Genomic DNA, 17,912 nt, shown 5'->3' with positions numbered 1-17,912 from the left:
CTGGATGCAATGCCCATGTCCTCATTCACAAGAAACTTCACCTTATTTCGCAGTGTTTTCCATTGCCGTCGACTGGGAACCTTCCCAGGTTTACGGTCCAGGCTACATGCATTTTCGTGGTAGAAGCGGAAGAAAAAAATGACAAGCAAGAATTTAATTCCCTCTCCTTTGTGGTTATAGTTTCCTTCTGCCGAGCCTTTAGGTAACAGTATCACCGACAGGCCGGCCGTAGTCAGGTTTCCAGTTCCTCTGATTACGGGAGCTCCTTTACTATCCTTTCTGGCTGACCGCGCTGTAGACACTGGGTGTAGGTTTTCCACTGAAGTGGAGAGCCTGTCTTCAATACATTCCCCCGCAGGGGTTCTGGTGACGCCTCTAAAATCGGTGCCTCGGTCACGACCTGATTTCTCAAAATCGCGGGTGAATTCGAAGTCTGTGACTCCTTACCACTTGCATAGTTACAATCCACTACTTCCATTTTCATTTGTTTTTGGACACCCTTAGTGTAGTAGTAACATACTACAGGCTCCCCCATCACGACAAGGTGGTGTCCGAGGAAAAGAACGAATCAATTAATCATTGCAAAGTATTGCTGACGATCCATGAACAAGGGCATTAATTCTTGGGCCAGATAGTGCATCGCATGCCACAAGTTCAAGAATACGAAGCAAGCGAGGGAACAGGTAGGCGTGTTCCCTCGGTCCACCAAGGGCTCTCGCACAATTCATCTCGGTTTAATTGAAGACCCTTACGCTTTCAGGTAAGGTCCCATAATCATCGATAGGTCCACGCGGTGGCCTGAGGCGATACCTATGGAAGACATTACTGCACAATCTTGTGCTAAGGCCCTCTGTCGGGAGTGCATTGCACGCTTTGGTGTGCTGGCAGTTATAATCATCGACAAGGGAATGCAGTTAAATCCTCCTTTTTCTTGGAGGTGAGCAAGCACCTCGGCTTCAAATGCCAACTTATAACAACGTACCGCCCACAGTTCGATTGGATGCTGATTCTCGTTTTACTTTACCCTAATCGCGAAGAATTTGGTGCAAGTCTTGAGAAGCCTCTTAGACTCCCCAGCGACACTGTGCTCGACATTATGTCAGCCGTTAACACCACCGGATTAGGACACAGTGCGAAATTTGAAGTCGCCACCACCTGCCAACTACGCGAAAAATGTGGCTGACCCTTTTGGTACGCATATTTAGAAGATAACTGTGAAACCGACGGCTGATGTGATCGATGAGGTGATGAAAGCTACAGAAATCTGTAATCTGTCGTCGTTATTGCTGCAGCTATCAAGACCATGCATTGGGATCATATTGTCGAGCAGAATATTGTCAAAACCCATTTTTGCGTTCATATCATCCATGACAATCATGTCACTTTTAGAAATCACTATGAAATGACATGTTTCGATTAACACTGATTAGGGCTAACATTACGCTCAACATTAGTTCAGATATATACGAGTTAAAGTCAAATTGTACTGTGCTATTTTTTCTTTTTTAATACTACACGAAAAATCGCAGAATCTCGATCTCAGTCGAGTGTAAACGTCGAAGATAGAGCTGGCGCATGTGGGGGATTCGCACCCACTAAAAACCATTTAGGTATTACTTCGCGCCTTTAGACCCTCGTGATCCTGGCCCTTTCAGTTTTCCGCCTCCTTTACCGGGCTCATGTTCACTTCAATGCCTCCTTAAGGTTTCTTCCCTCGCTCGGGAGTCCCGAGCAATGAAACGTTACGATCACACCACTCCAGCTATAGGCAATCTCCAACTTGGTTTCCGCCCGCCAACATTCGGGAACATTATTGCATCTATTATCTTTGCACAAGCATATTCTAGGTACACTCGTGCCTTAGGTTAGTTTGATGACAATCGTCATCCCCAAGTAATCGGCTTTTTGTTTCTACGGTAAGTTATGAAGATCGCTTTCGTTTTCTGGTCAACCAGGTTCAGTCAAGGTTTCATCGCTCTTATTCTCTTCGTCGCTTGGATCTCACATTTCATTCGTTGGATAATTTTGGAGATCTTTTATATGATCTTATAGTTCAGGAATATATGATTAGATTTATATTACAATCAAGTGCACTCTCTTCGTTAGTTTTCTTTGAAAAGTAATCTTAAAGCTAACTAAATTAGAACGCCATCATTTGAAGAGCACAGAGTGGGGTAATAACTTCGCTCGATCCGCCAGAAAAATAATAGTGGAATCTTTCGCTATATTATATGTCAATATAAGATTAATAATTGTTATATATTTTTTATATTGTTTCTGATCCGTAGATTTTGCAACAATCTGGACACAGCAAACGAATCTCGCAATTGCCAGTTGTTCTAATACCAATTCATTTTGATCGCGACCCAGCAAATCGTATCCCATCTTGTGCACGGTCAATTGTTTTGCGTCCGTTCTTAACAAATGATTTTATGACGGGTGTTCCCGCATTGCCAGGTTCTGATACACTGCCGATTAATGTAAGTATGCTAATATATTTATCTGTGTATAATAAAAAAAAATATTTCATACTAGATCCTTGAGAAAATGGTTCGAGAGATCGCAGCTGTGGATGGAATTTCTAGAGTGTTGTACGATCTAACACCAAAACCGCCCGGCACAACTGAATGGGAATGATGATCTAAAGCTAGTTTCAAACCTGTGTTTTATGAAATCCTATTGCTATTGCTGCTAACAAGCTGTTACCGACAGAGTAAAGTGTAACTAACGATTTCTATTTACTGTAAAAAATACTGGGGAATTAAAGGATAATGTGCATCAGTTTTTTCGCTGCAACATATTATTCATGAATGAAAATCCCGATTTGAATATATAGATCAAAAACAAACTATAAAATTGAAAATATTATATCTGAAAAATCAGTACCCTGAAGTATTTACAGATACACAGCATTTGCACCAAGAATACGCTTACTAGGAAGTGTAAAGAAAAGTTAGAAAAAAGGATATGAAGATAATAAAAACATTCAGTTTAGTTGGGGCAGAAAACATGAATGTGGTTAAAAAAAGATCAATTGCAATTATGATGAGTTATTATATTTTGTGTTTTTACTGTTTTTTCGCATCAGGTACGAGAAAGTTGAGAGTTGTCAGATAAATCCTATTCTGTATTAAATTAATAAAACAGAAGAAAATATTTAATGCCGAATTTTATATGATATGGATATAAACCGATTTGAATTTACTAGTTTTATATAGCACTAGCTGATCCCACCGACGTTGTTGTCCTGTCTTACTACACTGCCATTCCCCCTCAACTTCCGGCTTTTTTTTCAATTCTGAGCTACCAACGTAATGTAGATCATGTCAATTGAAAGCTGCCAACGTATTTTGCATCAGCCAGATGTTGGTAGAAATTTTTTTGTTTCTCATTATACTTATTTGGAAGTAGGAATAGGGGACAGCCAAAAAATGTATAGAATCTGGCCCATTTGAGAAAACCAATGAATGTAGTGGATGATAACGGTAACATTTTTGTCAATTTGACTTGGTTACAGGCGCAACACAGGCGCTTCATTTTTGAGGTTTTGTGAAAAAAGCGTTGTTAAAAATGATTCAATGTCTGTTAGTCTCTCTGTCTGTTCCTACAGATTTACTCGGAAACGGCTGAACCTATTGGTGGGAAGGTGTGGTATGTGAATCCCCTCACACATAGTAAGTGGCGCCATTTTATGTCGAATTTAAGGGGGGTGTGGTCTCCGCAAATGTGGGAAAAGGGGGCGTACATTTTTCTCACTGAATAAGATCGTGTGCGGTATCAAATGAACGAGTTTGATTAGTACTTTTAGAAATTGTTTCTAACACTTGTGTGTGTGTTTGAGGTGGGGGAGAGGTAAAGCCTCTGAACACTCAGACCTTAGTGGTCTATGGTACTCGATTCCCCCATCTAACGGAATATCCCGGATTCGTTTATGTATCGCAGGATTTCCGTTAGTGGATATGGAGTTATCTGCAGCAGGTGGAGCACATCAGCACCAAAAATCTGTTGTCTGATGCGTAAGTAAGCGGGGCGCTCGCATAGTTCCGTGGATTCTGCTTCCTCATTACAGGATGGACACCTATTATCTTGGATAATTCCTATTCTGAACATATGGCCAGTCAGAATGCCCACAATAATTCTGCAAGTCTTCCTCCTTTTCAACAGGATAAACTTTGCAGTATGTTTGTTTGGCTCTGACAGGAAGGGTTTGGTCTGTCTAGCAGCATTAAGGCTTCGCCACCTGTCAATACAGGAATCTTGTTCTCAGTTTTTGATAGCAGCACCAGCCAATGCTACCGACACCCCAATTGCTGGTTCCGATCCGGGCATGGGGAAAACTGAAGCCTCTTTTGCTAAGGCATCCGAGATTTCATTTCCCTCTACAGTACAATGACCAGGTATCCAGAGTAAATCCACGGTATTGAATCTAGAAGCAGAATTCAATCGGTTTCTATATTCCTGAACGATTTTTAAAGTGATCAAAGTACTACTCAACGCCCTCAATGCAGATGGATTGTCGCCACAGATTGCGATGCGCCCGCCCTTCAACCGCTCGTCAATCATCCAGGTTGCCGCCCTTAGGATCGCATAAACTTCAGCCTGAAAGACTGTTGTGTATTGTCCCAAAGGAAAAGCCCACTTCTCGTTTTTATTCGAGAGGTAGACTCCTGCTCCAGAACCATTTTCTGTCTTTGAGCCATCAGTGTAGTTCGTCCCAGTTTCCTCTCCGTTTCAAGATAACATCATATCTTCTACCAGATGTATGGGGATCTGAGAATTGGAAGGCATTGCGGAAACTAGATTCAGTTCTTCCAATGCTTTGCGCCCCCCACGTCCATTGTTTTCCTATAGATCTAATCGCATTAGTCTATAAGCTGTTTTCATTGCAGTGCTCTGAATAAACAATTCCAAGGGCAGCAAATTGAGTAATGCATTCAGAACTGCGCCGGATGTGGTGCTCACCGGTGATACCCAGACCCACAGTTCTTTACAGCGAGAACTCTTCTATTTCATCTTAACCCACCACACTACGGATGCATAAGCGAACATCGGCCTAATGATAGCAACATGAAACCAAAGAATGAAGCGCAGACTCAGGATTTTCCACATTGGTAAGCATGTTGGTTTTCATTTGGGGGGTGTGACTTCAGTACCTTCTCGCGAATGTGACGCTCAACCAGTCTCTCCAGACATTTCAGCGAAAATGATGTTAGGCTGATATGACTGAACTTCCTTGGATTAGAATAGTCATCTTTCCCAGGTTTTGGTATGAATGATTGCCTTCACCTTCTACCAATATTTCTTAGAATTTGCGGTAAGTGATCTATAACCTTCTATAGCATCGTTGGGTAGATGCCATCCATACCACCTGGTATGAAGTGTTCAAATAATAGTATAGCAGCTCTCGCTTTTTCATTGGTACCAACCGCTCTCAGAGAGTCTCATTTCGAACGTTTTACGAGCCTCTTATATTCACTCTGTGAGTTCCGGAAGTTTAGCCAGTCTTCATCTTTATTGCTGCAAGCACGATTTAGAAATCGTCTGCTTGATTTCCTCCTTCTCTGTAGTTCTCGGTTCCACCATGGAACCGTTTTACCACGTTGGCCTCGGGAAATAGGACAAGCCTCTTCAAAGCACTCTAAAAGTGTACGATTCAGAGTTTTCAATTGATCTTCTATCGCCAAAGGAGTCGTTAGTCGCCTAGGGAGCTCAAAGTTGTCGCCAAGAAGTTCATCGAACTTCGTCCAATCCATTCCGTCTTTATATTACAGGCTGTTCGCCTAAAGACTAAGACTAAATTCTAAGTAACGGTGATCTCAGTGTGCGACTTCATCTAGTACTCGCCAGTTTCAAATCAACTCTAACAACTTTGAAGTGCAAATTGTTAGGTCAATTACTTCACTTCTTCTTGGCTCCACGAACGTAAGGGCGTACCCCACGCCACGTCATCAAACCAGCTGAAGTGATAAAATCAAACAGCTTCTCTCCTCTAGGATTGCATTTGCTACTGCTCCGACAAATATGCTGAGCGTTCGCATCACAACCTATTAAAAGTTCAAGGCCACTTGATTCTACATACATTACCAGATCCCTTAGTTCTTGCGTCGGCAGAGGGCACAAAGAATCACAGGGTAGGGTAGGTAGGTATCAGTGGCCGCTCCGAGGAGCCCAATTAGCGCTTTGGTGCGGCGTTTTGATGCCACAAACTCCTAAGACCGTGACTGTTGTTATGGGAGCAGGGAGGCAAAGTCCAGTTGGCTCGGATCTTTAGAGTCGTAGCACCTGCACACGCGGTTCTTTGAATCCTATTAAGCTTCATGCTATTGTACCTTTTCTTTAAAGCCTGCCACCATACAGTAGAGCCGTACGTTAGGATCGGACGCACTACAACGGTGTACATCCAGAGAACAATCCTCGGTCAGAGACCCCATTTCTTTCCAAAGATTTTCTTGCTATACAGGCCTTCTTAACCCTCAGTTCTATGTTCAATCTCCAATTTAGCTTTGGATAAAGAATTACACCCAGATACTTTATATTAGAGGAAAGAACCAATCTTTGTTCATTCAGTCGTGGTAGATGAAATTCAGGTATCCTTGTCTTGGTGGTGAATAGCATCAGTTACGTTTTGGGTGGGTTTATGGTGAGTCCGCATCTTGCGGCCCATAGGGACACCTTTCGCAACGCTCCTTCCATGATGTCTCTCATAATGGACAGAATGATCCCTGATACTAATATCACCAAGTCGTCGGCATACTCGGGGCCATCTTCACCCCGCTGCTGTCCAATGTTCGTAAAATTTTGTCCATTACTATTAAACAGAGCACCGATGAGATGGCGCCACCCTGGAGCGTGCCTCTGTTCACAGCTCTGGTCAAGTGGTTGCCTCCCAGATCCGACTGGATTATCCTGGTACTTAGCATGGATATAATCCAATGCGTGAGATCGATCAAGGCTTTCTTGATGGCGTTGGTGCTTACCTTGTTAAAAGCTCCCCCTATATCCAAAAGGGCAACTAGGGTAAACTGCTTGTACTACAGCGATCCCTCAACCGTGCCAATTACCTCGTGGAGGGCGGTTTCGGTGGGTTTTCCTTTGACGTAGGCATGCTGGGACTTAGAGAAAGGCGTTCTCTCCGTAATCGTCGTTAAGTGAATGTCCAGTACGCGCTCTAGGGTCTTCAGCACGAAAGAGGTCAGGCTGATTGGTCCTTCGCTGACTCATGACCGTGCCTGCTCGCTTTCGATATGAAAACCACTCGTGCGCGCCTCCAGGACTGCGGTACGTATCCTAAAGAGATGCCGCTCCGATAAATCTCATCAAGCCACGGCACAACCATGCTGTTTCTGTAACATGACTGCTCTCGACGGCTACTGTCTCCTGACTGGAGCTTGTCCTCCGATGATGCGCCTGGCATCACCCCCTCTTCTTCTATCGTCGTTTTTTTGATTTTGTTTTTTGAGAATTGAGCCCATGTCTTGGTGCCACGAGTAGTCCGGTAAGAATATCCACCGTAGCTGGCCCGGCCACCAGGAAAAGGGTCTTATTTGAAACTGAAGGTGCCCAAGGTATTCAGAGTTCGCATACTAAAGACCAAGCTCCCCATTGGCCACGCAGCCCTCGGCGTATGCTGTTCCACCTTGGCTTGGGGTCCTATTAGCACCTTCTCCGGTGCAGGGCGGACGATCCCCGCGCTATTGCTTCGGTCCATCCCCCCGCCAGATCTACTTGCCAATAATACATGACCAGCAGACAAGTCGATCCTCGTCAGTTGCCGTACACACTCTTGGCCCGTCCGAAGACGGTTTCCAGCGGACACCACGAGGAGGTGACATGAAGTATAATCAGACCAAGCCGCCATCATAGGGTACGTAGGCAGAGGCAACTATAACGTTTCTCCTCCTACCATTAATCTGGTATTGTAAGTTGCCCGCAACAAGGTCCTGGGAACAGAATTGTCTGAGCATGGTTGCCTCTAACAATTTTGACATCAGAACGCAGGTCCTCGGTATCAAGGATTTTTCATCGCAGAAGATCCTAGTCCTTTTGACTGATACATACCACAATACCACAGATTCTTTTAAACGAACCCATAGCTCTTGAACCAGAAGTATATAAGGGCAGTCCTGCAACTTTGCGAGCTTTGCCGTCAGTAGACAGGAAGAAGCTTTGACACGTTGTAGGTTGATTTGATTAACTAAAAGCCATAAGTGCAGTCTAATATGAAAACCGCCGCTAACTGAACTGAAAAGTCGACTGCGTTCAGTGTGGATCTCACCGCGGTTATCAGCTTGTCCTCACCTTCCACCGAAATTTCCGCGCGTGTATATCGCCACACTTGGTGGTGTAGCAACATCCATGTCCTCATTCTCAAGAAACGTTACCTTCTTTCGCAGTGCTTTCCGTTGTCGTTGTAGTCCCTTCTCCTTTGCGGCTGAAATTTCCTTCTGCCGAGCCTTCCGCATTTTAGAAAAGTTAAGTAACAGTGTCATCGACCGGTCGGCCGTAGTCAGATTTCCAGTTCCTTTCATTAAGGGAGTTGTTGTACTATCCTTTTTGGCTGGGCGCGCCGTAGACACCGGGTGTAGGTTTTCCACTGAAGTGGAGAGCCTGTCTTCCACAGATTTCTCTGTGGTTTAATTAGGTGAGGCCTCCAAAATCCGTGCCTCGGTCACGAAGGCCGAAAATGTGAGCCCCGAAAAGTTCAACAGATATCGTTCTCAGAACCTATCCAACCGAAAATCTGAAAAAAATCACAATTGTACATCAATACGAAATCTAGGTCTCAAAATACATCTCGCTCCTATATTTGCTCGAATAAAGTTAATAATAATATATTATCATATTTTAGAAATTCACTTGAAAAACCCCTTTAACAAGGTGGACGCCCTAGCATTTTTCCGAGGCTTATTATTCGATCCGATCATCTTGTTTCTAACGACATTGGATGCATTTTCTTGGTCGGCTTGTCGCGGGACCTGTCACCAAGAGATATCTGGTAGAATTTAGGATAGCTGAGTAATACCAACTAAACTCTATTTATCTCTTTCCCTGATGTCAGCATTTTATTTTTGTTTTACTGAGGATAGAACAAAGTATGTTGCCTCAAACCCTCCTCCTTTACCTGGGCTTGGGACCGGCATACTATGTCAATAGCATGGCGGAATTTCATTCACTTATAAAACGTTATTCCGCATATAGGCTAAAACATAATGAACTATTTATTAACAATAAGCTTATCGATAGTCTCAAAAGTAAAAAAAGGTTAAATGGGACTGGTGCCAGCCTAGTTTTCTCCCGCGCTTTTATATTCTTCCGTCTACATCGCGTGGGCGTAAATTAATGATCGTGGCACCATTTACTCCTAGCGGCTAAATGTTAAGCTCCTGTTTGTGTATTCCCTTAATCGTCATTCTACTTCGACGAGCAATAGATGGCGTGTGTGGGGGCATCTGTAGCAACCTCACTCAGCTCATCGCAAGAGTTCCTGTTACCATCGTTTTGTGGAATGGGTTCGTCTGTCGGGACGCGTCGTTTTGTAGTTATAAATCATGTGCTGTGTTTTCATATGTACTATAATAAATTGCTGGGGATAAGGATTTGAATTATATTTTTAGTTCAAGTTTATAGAGAAAAGCAAATTAGTCAGCACTTTTGCTTAAAGAAATTTATTCACTGATAATCGAAAACTAAATTTTATGAACACCAATGCTCTAGAAGATAGTGCTTACCACCGCGACAACAGGGCTGAGTGGGCGGAGAGAACATTGGTCGCGCCACAAATTCAACGAAACCGCTAGGTTTCCAGATTGGGAGGTTTAAGGTAAGACACACATTAGAGTTTTGAGTGGTTACGGTTAAGTAACGCGGTGATATGTTCCTTCCATCTCTTCAGTAACTCGTCATCGGGGATGAGAAGTCGAACGTTAACGTTCTTCACAGGACCATCGAAAGGTTTGGGATCACATGCGAATTCTTTCGTGAAGCGAGATACACTTCTGAAATCATTGCATTCAGTGGCATCTTCCACTTCCCTGACCAGCCCAATAACAATTCTGTGGCCGAACAATATGCCACCAATGGTGAGGCAATGAAGCTGCAGAAGTGCACAAACCTCCAACCATTATAGCTACTGTCGCCAAAATCTTGCTTACCCATCACATCTCCAAGCAAAGCATTGGCAGAGTCCTCCTTGGTATTCACACCCATCCATCACAATCACGTCACTTTTAGGATTGCGCTCGGAACTGTTGTATGCAATTTCTCATAAAAAGCATCCTTCTCCACTATATCGGAAGCCTGGACCTGGACCGCAATCTTGCAGTCTGTCAGAAACCGGATCCCAGGTCAAGAGAGCGTGGCTTTCGGTAGCCGTCAGAAACAACGCGACAAAAGCACATTGCCATTAGTATCGCAGGCAGAAGGAGGAGGAGGAATACTCTCCAGAGTCCCACCAACTTACTTCGCTCAGGCCCAGAAATTCTCGCTAGAATTGGAAAAGTTGAGCATTCTGGGGGCCGTGGACACCGTTGTGAAAGAGCGTAAGTTGTGTAAACGCCAAACACTCAAACATTTAAAAATTGCTGAATGAAATAAACCGGCATAAGCCAGAAACGCAACAGACGTTTCGCTGGACGATGGTAACAGCCTTCATTTTCCTTAGGCCCAATCTACACTTCTTAAGTAGTCTTTCTTCGTTTATTATTGTCTTTCGGATAAGGTCCATCCTCTCCTCTGAGATAACTTGCATTTCCGCCTGATTGGAGAGTTGGTCACCCTTTTTTCCCGATAAAGGTGTGTCATGCAGCTCGGAGTTCAGCATGTTTTCTTGTGGCCCCTTTTCCGACCACGAATCCGATGGTATCTCTCCTGTTTGGTCGGCAGGACCCTCTACGGTGTTATTCCCTTTTTCACTTCCAGTCGCCTTCACCTTTGGGACAGTGGGTCTTTCTACTTTTTCAGTAGAAGCGCCAAGTTACGACGGTCACGTCGTGAACAATTTAAATATATATTTTTGTACTATATATATATATATATATATATATATAATATAGCTCGCGCTTCGGGTATAGAGGTTTTGTGTTCACCTTATGTGAGAAACTTCTACGCACATTGCTCTATCCGTAGATAGCTATAAATCCAACGTATTCCTTCATATTTTTCCATATTATAGCCATAGATATTATCCTCGCCCTAAAAAAACAAACTGCCCATTTCCGAATACTGTGCATATACATATATATGCACGTATATAAATTGATCGTCCCCATATTTCCGATTTACTTCGTGCGCAAAAGCATACATATGTACATATATAGTACGCATATTAAATATGGCTGGTTTAATTTACAAATATATCTATCTGAATTATTCATTACCCGCAACTTCATTAGCATGCATATACTATATACCTACATACATACTCAAATGTCTATTTAGAATAATTGATATTCACATACATATGCTGTCATCGGCTTTGAAAACATAAGCGAAGGACTATGCACTCTGCGTTTGCGAGGCAAATTTAAAAATATAAGCCTCATTAACGTTTACGCCCCTACAGAGGAGACTGCAGAGTCGGAAAAGGATACCTTCTATGAGGCAGTAGAAAGAACCCTCGAAGCCTGTCCTAGATATGATATCAAAATCATACTTGGGGATCCTAACAGCCAAGTAGGGACGGAGTCGGTGTTCAGACGATACGTTGGCTCCCATAGCTTACATGAAAATACAAATGATAACTGACTGCAGATTATTCAATTAGCAGGGTCACACGAAATGGTTGTTGGATGTACCTGGTTTGCGCGGAAAGCGGTCCACAAACAAACGTGGCCCTCTCCAGGCGGGACCACTTTCAACCAAATTGACCATGTGTTGATCGAACGCCGCCACCTCTCAGCCTTGATGAATGTCAGAACATATACGGGGGCCTATATAGACTCACATCACTATCTTGCTGGCATGGTGCTCCGAGCTCTAAGGACAACACCACCCAGAATCCCCTCTGACAAATAGGTGAGAGTTAACACTGAAGCCATCCACAACACAGCCCCCCGCAACACCTTTAAGAGGAAAATTGCTACCGCAATGACCGTAATCAACAGAGATCTTGGAGATGAAGCATCAACAAATAATCTTCACAATCACCTGAAGAATGATATTATAAATACGGTCACAAACATACTTGGCCCCAGCCGCAAAAAGAGTCGGAACGGCTGGTTTGACGATGAAATTAAGCTACATAGCAGCGGAACGGAAGAATGTTGAACAACGAGTAATGTTGCATTCTTAAAGAACGCAGGCACGCGCAAAGACTTATTACGTACTCCGGCGAGCGAAAAAGCGACTTCACAGACCGGAAAAAGGAAGCCTGGAAGAACCAACAGGTCTGTGAATTCGAAAAGTACAGGGAGCAACCGCATCAGGCGCGCAGGTTTTACCAACAAGCCAGCAGGACGAAGCCTTACACACCTGGATGCTCATCCTGCCGAGACAAAGAGGGAAATCTGATTTCCGAAAGAATGGGAATATTGGAGCGATAAGTACGCCTTTGGAAAATATAACTTGTCATCCTCTTACGAATTAATGCAAGCTTCGTGTGGCAAAAAATGGAGCACAGGCGGTTCTATACAGAACTGTGTTTACTCTGTTGGTTCTGTTCTTGGTTGGTTCTGAAGGATGGCTTCGTCACAGAATCCGTTAGTAATCCTGATCTTATGGACCCATGAGTATGTGTTTGTATATTTTCTCTATGTCTGCATCTATGACATATCTATACGTCCCCCATTTCATCAGGATGTGGATCAGGTTGTTTTAAATTTTCGGGTCGATTTGTGTTTGATTCGGGTGCGTTGAATACCACTTCCAATTTTGTTGTTGAACTTTTATCCTTCCACACAGCATGGTGTGGTAAGTAGTAATTATACTTTGAATGTCTGTCCTGCTGTGGCATTTCAACAATGTGACTCAACTCTATGTATCCTTCCATGAACTGTTTATACTGTTACTTTGCCATGCTATTAATGTAGTAAGCTGGTCCCAAGCCCAGGTAAAGGAGGAGGATTGAGGCAACGTACTGTGTACTATTCTCTGTAAAACAAAAGTAAAATGCTTAGATCAGGGAAAGAGATAAATGTATAAATGTTGGTACCCTAACTGGAAAGACGGAGGAACTCGCAAGAGCCCCTCGGAAAAGGCGCATTGATATCTGCGCTCTGCAAGAAACCCGATGGTCTGGTGCCAAAAGCTGCGACATTGAACGCGAACGCGGTAAAAATTGCTATAAACTTCTCTATTTTGGTAACCCAAACACTCAATATGGTGTTGGCATTGCCAGCTCAGAGGGTTTCCGTGATGCCATTAAAGAAGTCGAACGATTTGACGATCGGCTGATGAAGCTCACTATTATATCAGCTGATCGCACTATCCACTGATGCCGTTGTTACGTGCCTGCTGACGACTATATTATTATTGCCGGCGACCTTAATGGTCATGTGGGTGAAAACGCAGACGGTAACAGGTGCCATGGGGGAAAGGACTTCGGAGTGCGCAATGAGGGTGGCGAGCGTATAATCGATTTTGCTTACACCCATGACCTTGTAGTTATGAAAACATGGTTCATCAAACGATTATCTCATCTTCCTACATTTTATAGTGGGAACAGTAAAACGCAAATCGATTATATTCTCATAAGACGCCAACATTTTACCACCGTCACTGATTGCAAAGTTGTTCCCTATGAGACCATCGCACCTCAACATCGACCGTTGATTGCAGTCCTGCGAATTAATCCACCGATAAAACAGTGTGAGGAACTAGCTCGGGCACTGGCTCGCGGCGCATTAAATGGTGGCGATTTGGTGAGAAGAAAGAAGAAACGATCTCACTCGTACGATTGCCGACCTTACGAATGTGGAATAATCGTGGAACCAAATGGAAGACACGATCCACAAAGCGGCCTCTGCAACCCTCGGGGTCACCAAGCCGGGTAAGTGGTTCATTAACCGAGATACTTGGCTTTGGAATGATCATGTTGAAATGAAGGTTCGTGAAAAGAAACGCCTCTACCATAAATTTCTCGACGATAAAACGCCTGCTAATTAGTAAATTTATAAGAATGCCAACCGGGAAGCAAAGAAAGTAGTCGCTGTCACCCGAGCGAACCATTACAAAAATCTTTACGATAAACTGGACACTCGGGATGGCGGGAGAGATCTGTATCGACTTGCTAAAAGCCGTAACGAACGTACACAGGATATCGAACACTTCTGTTACGTTAATGACAAAAACGGTACTTTGCTTACTAACCGTCGAGTCACAACGGATAGGTGGCGAGAATACTTCGAGCAGATTTCAACTGAAGAATTTGCTCATCCTCCACACTCCACTCCACAATCATTGCCGACATTTGGACCAGTTCGACCTGTCAGCGCAACTCCGTTGGAGAGTTTCGTCCCCACATACTCGAGGAGGGCGATCAGACCCGAGTCTGCAAGGGACTCATCTGAAGTGGCTCTGCCACGAAACCTCACCGGAGGTTATCTGGTACCATGGGAACCGGGATGGCCCTCTGAAAGCATATGTTCCAGGAGAATTCTTGGAGGATGTGTTCTCGGCCCGGTTATTTGCGGTTGGTCCCCTAGTGGGAGTCTCATGGTTCCACAACTGGTGTTCATTGTGATCAACGTATCAATGAACGTCTCAAATCGAAAATTTACCGAAATGTTGTCCGTCCAGTCGCTCTCTATGGTTCTGAGTGTTGGCCAACTATAAAAGACAATGAACGGCGTCTTGCGGTAATGGAGACGAAGATATTACGTAGGACTAGTGGCGTCAGACGTTTTGATCACATCCGAAATGAGGATATCCGCGATGGTTATGGGTTTGCACCGATCGTGGAAAAGTTATGAGAGAGACGTCTTCAATGGTATGGTCACGCAATTCGTGCAAACGAGAATTCACTTGCCAAGATTGGTCCGAACATCGAAGTCGATGGTAAACGACCAAAAGGCAGACCTAAACAACGGTTGATTGATATGCTGGATGGGGATTAGAAAGCCTCGAGATTGCACCTAGAGCAGGCATTCGATCGAAACTGACCACGCCGAGCCGACCCCGCTTGTGAACGGGACAAAGATTGAAAAAAAGAAGAGGAAGAAGAACTGTTTATACTATTGTTACTTAATCGCATTGTTACTTAATCTTTTTTCTAACTGTGAAAACTAACAGTGTGCCTTTTGTTGGCAATTGCTGAAGTTTTGTGAAGGCTCTGTGTCCTTCTTGAATGGAAGTTGGACGACGTATCTCCCAGATATATCCCGATTAGTCTTTCTTTCGTATCCTTCTTCTGCCGTCGTCTCTTCTAGTGTTAAAACATGACTGATTGGTACTTCCGTAAGTTCCTAGAATCGTTGTATTATTCGTGTCAATAAGAGATACAATCCTTGTTAGACAGTTTGGAGTAGATGTTGGTCCAAATAGCAACCAACCAAATTTTGTGATCCCTTGATGGATCCTGGCAGTACCACTGTTGATGTCTGCGTTGAGTGGAATATCGATGTGTCCAGGTGGATCATAAGGTCGGTCTACGAAATCAGTACGGGATAACTTCTTTGGGAGAGCCACTAGAGCCGATAACCGAAGGGCAAATATTGGTAATATTAGTACTACCAATTTCTACGCGGTAATCACCTTACGTCGAGATGTTATGTGGATCTTTAATACTGTTATTGAGCAACTGATTCGGTGATGAAACTTCCTTTCAAGCATTTCTCAATAGCACCGATCCTGGTGGAGCATTTCCTTCACTTATTACCGCTGTTCCAAGTCCAATGCCTTGAATTTGTCGCATCGATTCACGTAACGTAATGTTGCTTTTCGCAAAAGATTCGTACCGTACCGTTGAACAGTGAGTGTATCTACTTTCTGAGGCCAGTATTAGCGGATGTTACCCTCAACATGACGTCCTCCGTTCCTTCAGTCGTTGGAGCCTTACCTCAAAATAAGCAAAGCTATATCGCTCCCTACTGTATTTGCTATAATTCGTAGTGCTTGCTGATAGCGCCTTGTCGCCCCACGTACAAATAGATGCTATATAGCTACCACACTCTCTATCGCCCCCCAAAAATTATAAATATATATATAAGATAATTAGGACCGTTTGGCATTTTGGACGAAATAAAGTGCCTAGGAAATTAATTAGTAATAATATATATAATAAATGAAATGTATTCGATGTTGCGGGGAGCTCTGGCCACCACTACCAGCGCCCCTTTAACTTTTAAGTACGTAGGATCGCCCGAGCCTAAATGCTTGGTACTTATCGCTAGTATCAGGTGAAATCCGGCATCCCCCGAAATAGTGATAGCTCGGTAGAAATAAAATAATAATTCTATAGACTGCAAATTGTATCTATCTTAAATTGTTATCCATTTATATTGTACATATTGGTTGAACATTTTGTAAAAGTACAACCGACCTTCAATCAGTCTTCAATTGGCTTAATGCCTTATTTCCGGCAACGAACACTTCATTGGGAAGTTGAAAGATGCAGATGTTATATATGAAAGTTGTTTTTATTTTACTGACTGTGATTGTTGATCCTGGCAGAGTAGATTAACAATTACAGATTTTCAACTTGGTACTTGTCTTCTTTTAATTTGTGTTGATTCATGGAATAAAGATGAGTGCATAAGAAAAATAATAACAGTGTATCGACGTTTCTTTTTACCACTAATGTCATCACTTTCAATTAAACTGGAAACTTTATATTGCGTACATTAAAAAATAACGCATATTATACAATCTCAAACTTTAGGGCAAGAAACGCTGATTCTATTTTCATTATTTTTTCAACAAAAATGCAGATAAACTTTTATTCATTATGAAAATGTTTCCAAACAAAATTCGCACTTGGATTACTTCTTAAAACTCAAGTTTCGTTGTACTACCTTAGTTTAGTTTTTATTTGCACTGAAGTAAACAATGAAACGTAGACTTTAAATTTTTAACTTTTGGAATGAGATTTTTTCGCAGTGCACCCATTTCACGAATGAAACTATCGCATCCCCTGCTTCCAAATATAATTTCCTCGAACCTATGCCATATGGGCGCCATTTGAATTGTTTGCATTCAGAAATTTCCAATTCAAAATATAAAAATTTACAAATCTGGCAGAGGCTGTGACACATAATTTTTCGTTCAATCAATGAAGAAGATTATGCGTTGTGCTTGTTTAGGGCCTATGATGTGTACGGATAAGCTTACGCAATACAATAGTAGCGACTACTTTCGCATTCTTCTCCCGACAGAAACAAGTAACTCATCTGCCCCAAATTGCAATTATAGTAAAAACTCTCTAAGTCGAATTGTTTGAGTTATAGATATTTCGGCAGAAATTAAAATTCACGACCGAATACATGTACTTTGTGTACATCTAAAAACACATAAAAGAGTGCCTTATAAAAATCAAAGATGCCTGTACATACAAAATAATATTATATTATACAAAGTCATTCGTACTCGAAATTTTATAAGAAAATCTTTCCACTTTTAAGGGGGTCGTCTCGTGTGAAGGTCGTTTTTTTTGGCTTTTTTTAGAAATTTTTGAATAAGAATACAAATACAAATTTTTCACCATAGGTTTATTAATATCTTGAGCGTGCATAGTAATTTTTCCACCCCGATCTCATAGTTGGTTATTGAAATACAGGGCAATTTATACACCCATCTCCTAAAAAAGGTGTTTTTCTGCTGCCACGCTAGAGGGCGCTGTGATCATCTTAAAGAGGAAAAAAGTAAACGGCATTTTAACGTACAGACTTAACTAGAGTCCGCAAACTAGGATTATTAAAAAATATTAAAAGGTAAATTTTTGCTGCCGTGCTAAACTTTTTTTGTGAATTTTGGTGTTTTTT

The 17,912-nt window shown here is 42.7% G+C and overlaps 1 protein-coding gene across 3 annotated transcripts in view; it reads left to right on the top strand.

Moving 5' to 3' along the window:
- Nucleotides 1-2,781, top strand: part of LOC119649421 (GMP synthase [glutamine-hydrolyzing]) — a 103,677-nt gene extending 100,896 nt beyond the window's left edge. For all 3 annotated transcript variants that reach the window (XM_038051565.1, XM_038051574.1, XM_038051581.1), the window contains exons 12-13: nt 2,289-2,480; nt 2,536-2,781. In XM_038051565.1, coding sequence (XP_037907493.1) covers nt 2,289-2,480; nt 2,536-2,637 — 294 coding nt within the window. In that variant the 3' untranslated portion in view covers nt 2,638-2,781. The remainder of the gene's footprint in view (nt 1-2,288; nt 2,481-2,535) is intronic.
- The last annotated feature ends 15,131 nt before the right edge of the window (nt 2,782-17,912 follow it).

Source organism: Hermetia illucens, chromosome 1, assembly GCF_905115235.1.
Source record: "Hermetia illucens chromosome 1, iHerIll2.2.curated.20191125, whole genome shotgun sequence".
In the NCBI taxonomy this organism is placed as follows: domain Eukaryota; kingdom Metazoa; phylum Arthropoda; class Insecta; order Diptera; family Stratiomyidae; genus Hermetia; species Hermetia illucens.
Note: the sequence above shows the minus strand (reverse complement) of the source record. Positions and strands in the feature narration are given on the sequence as shown.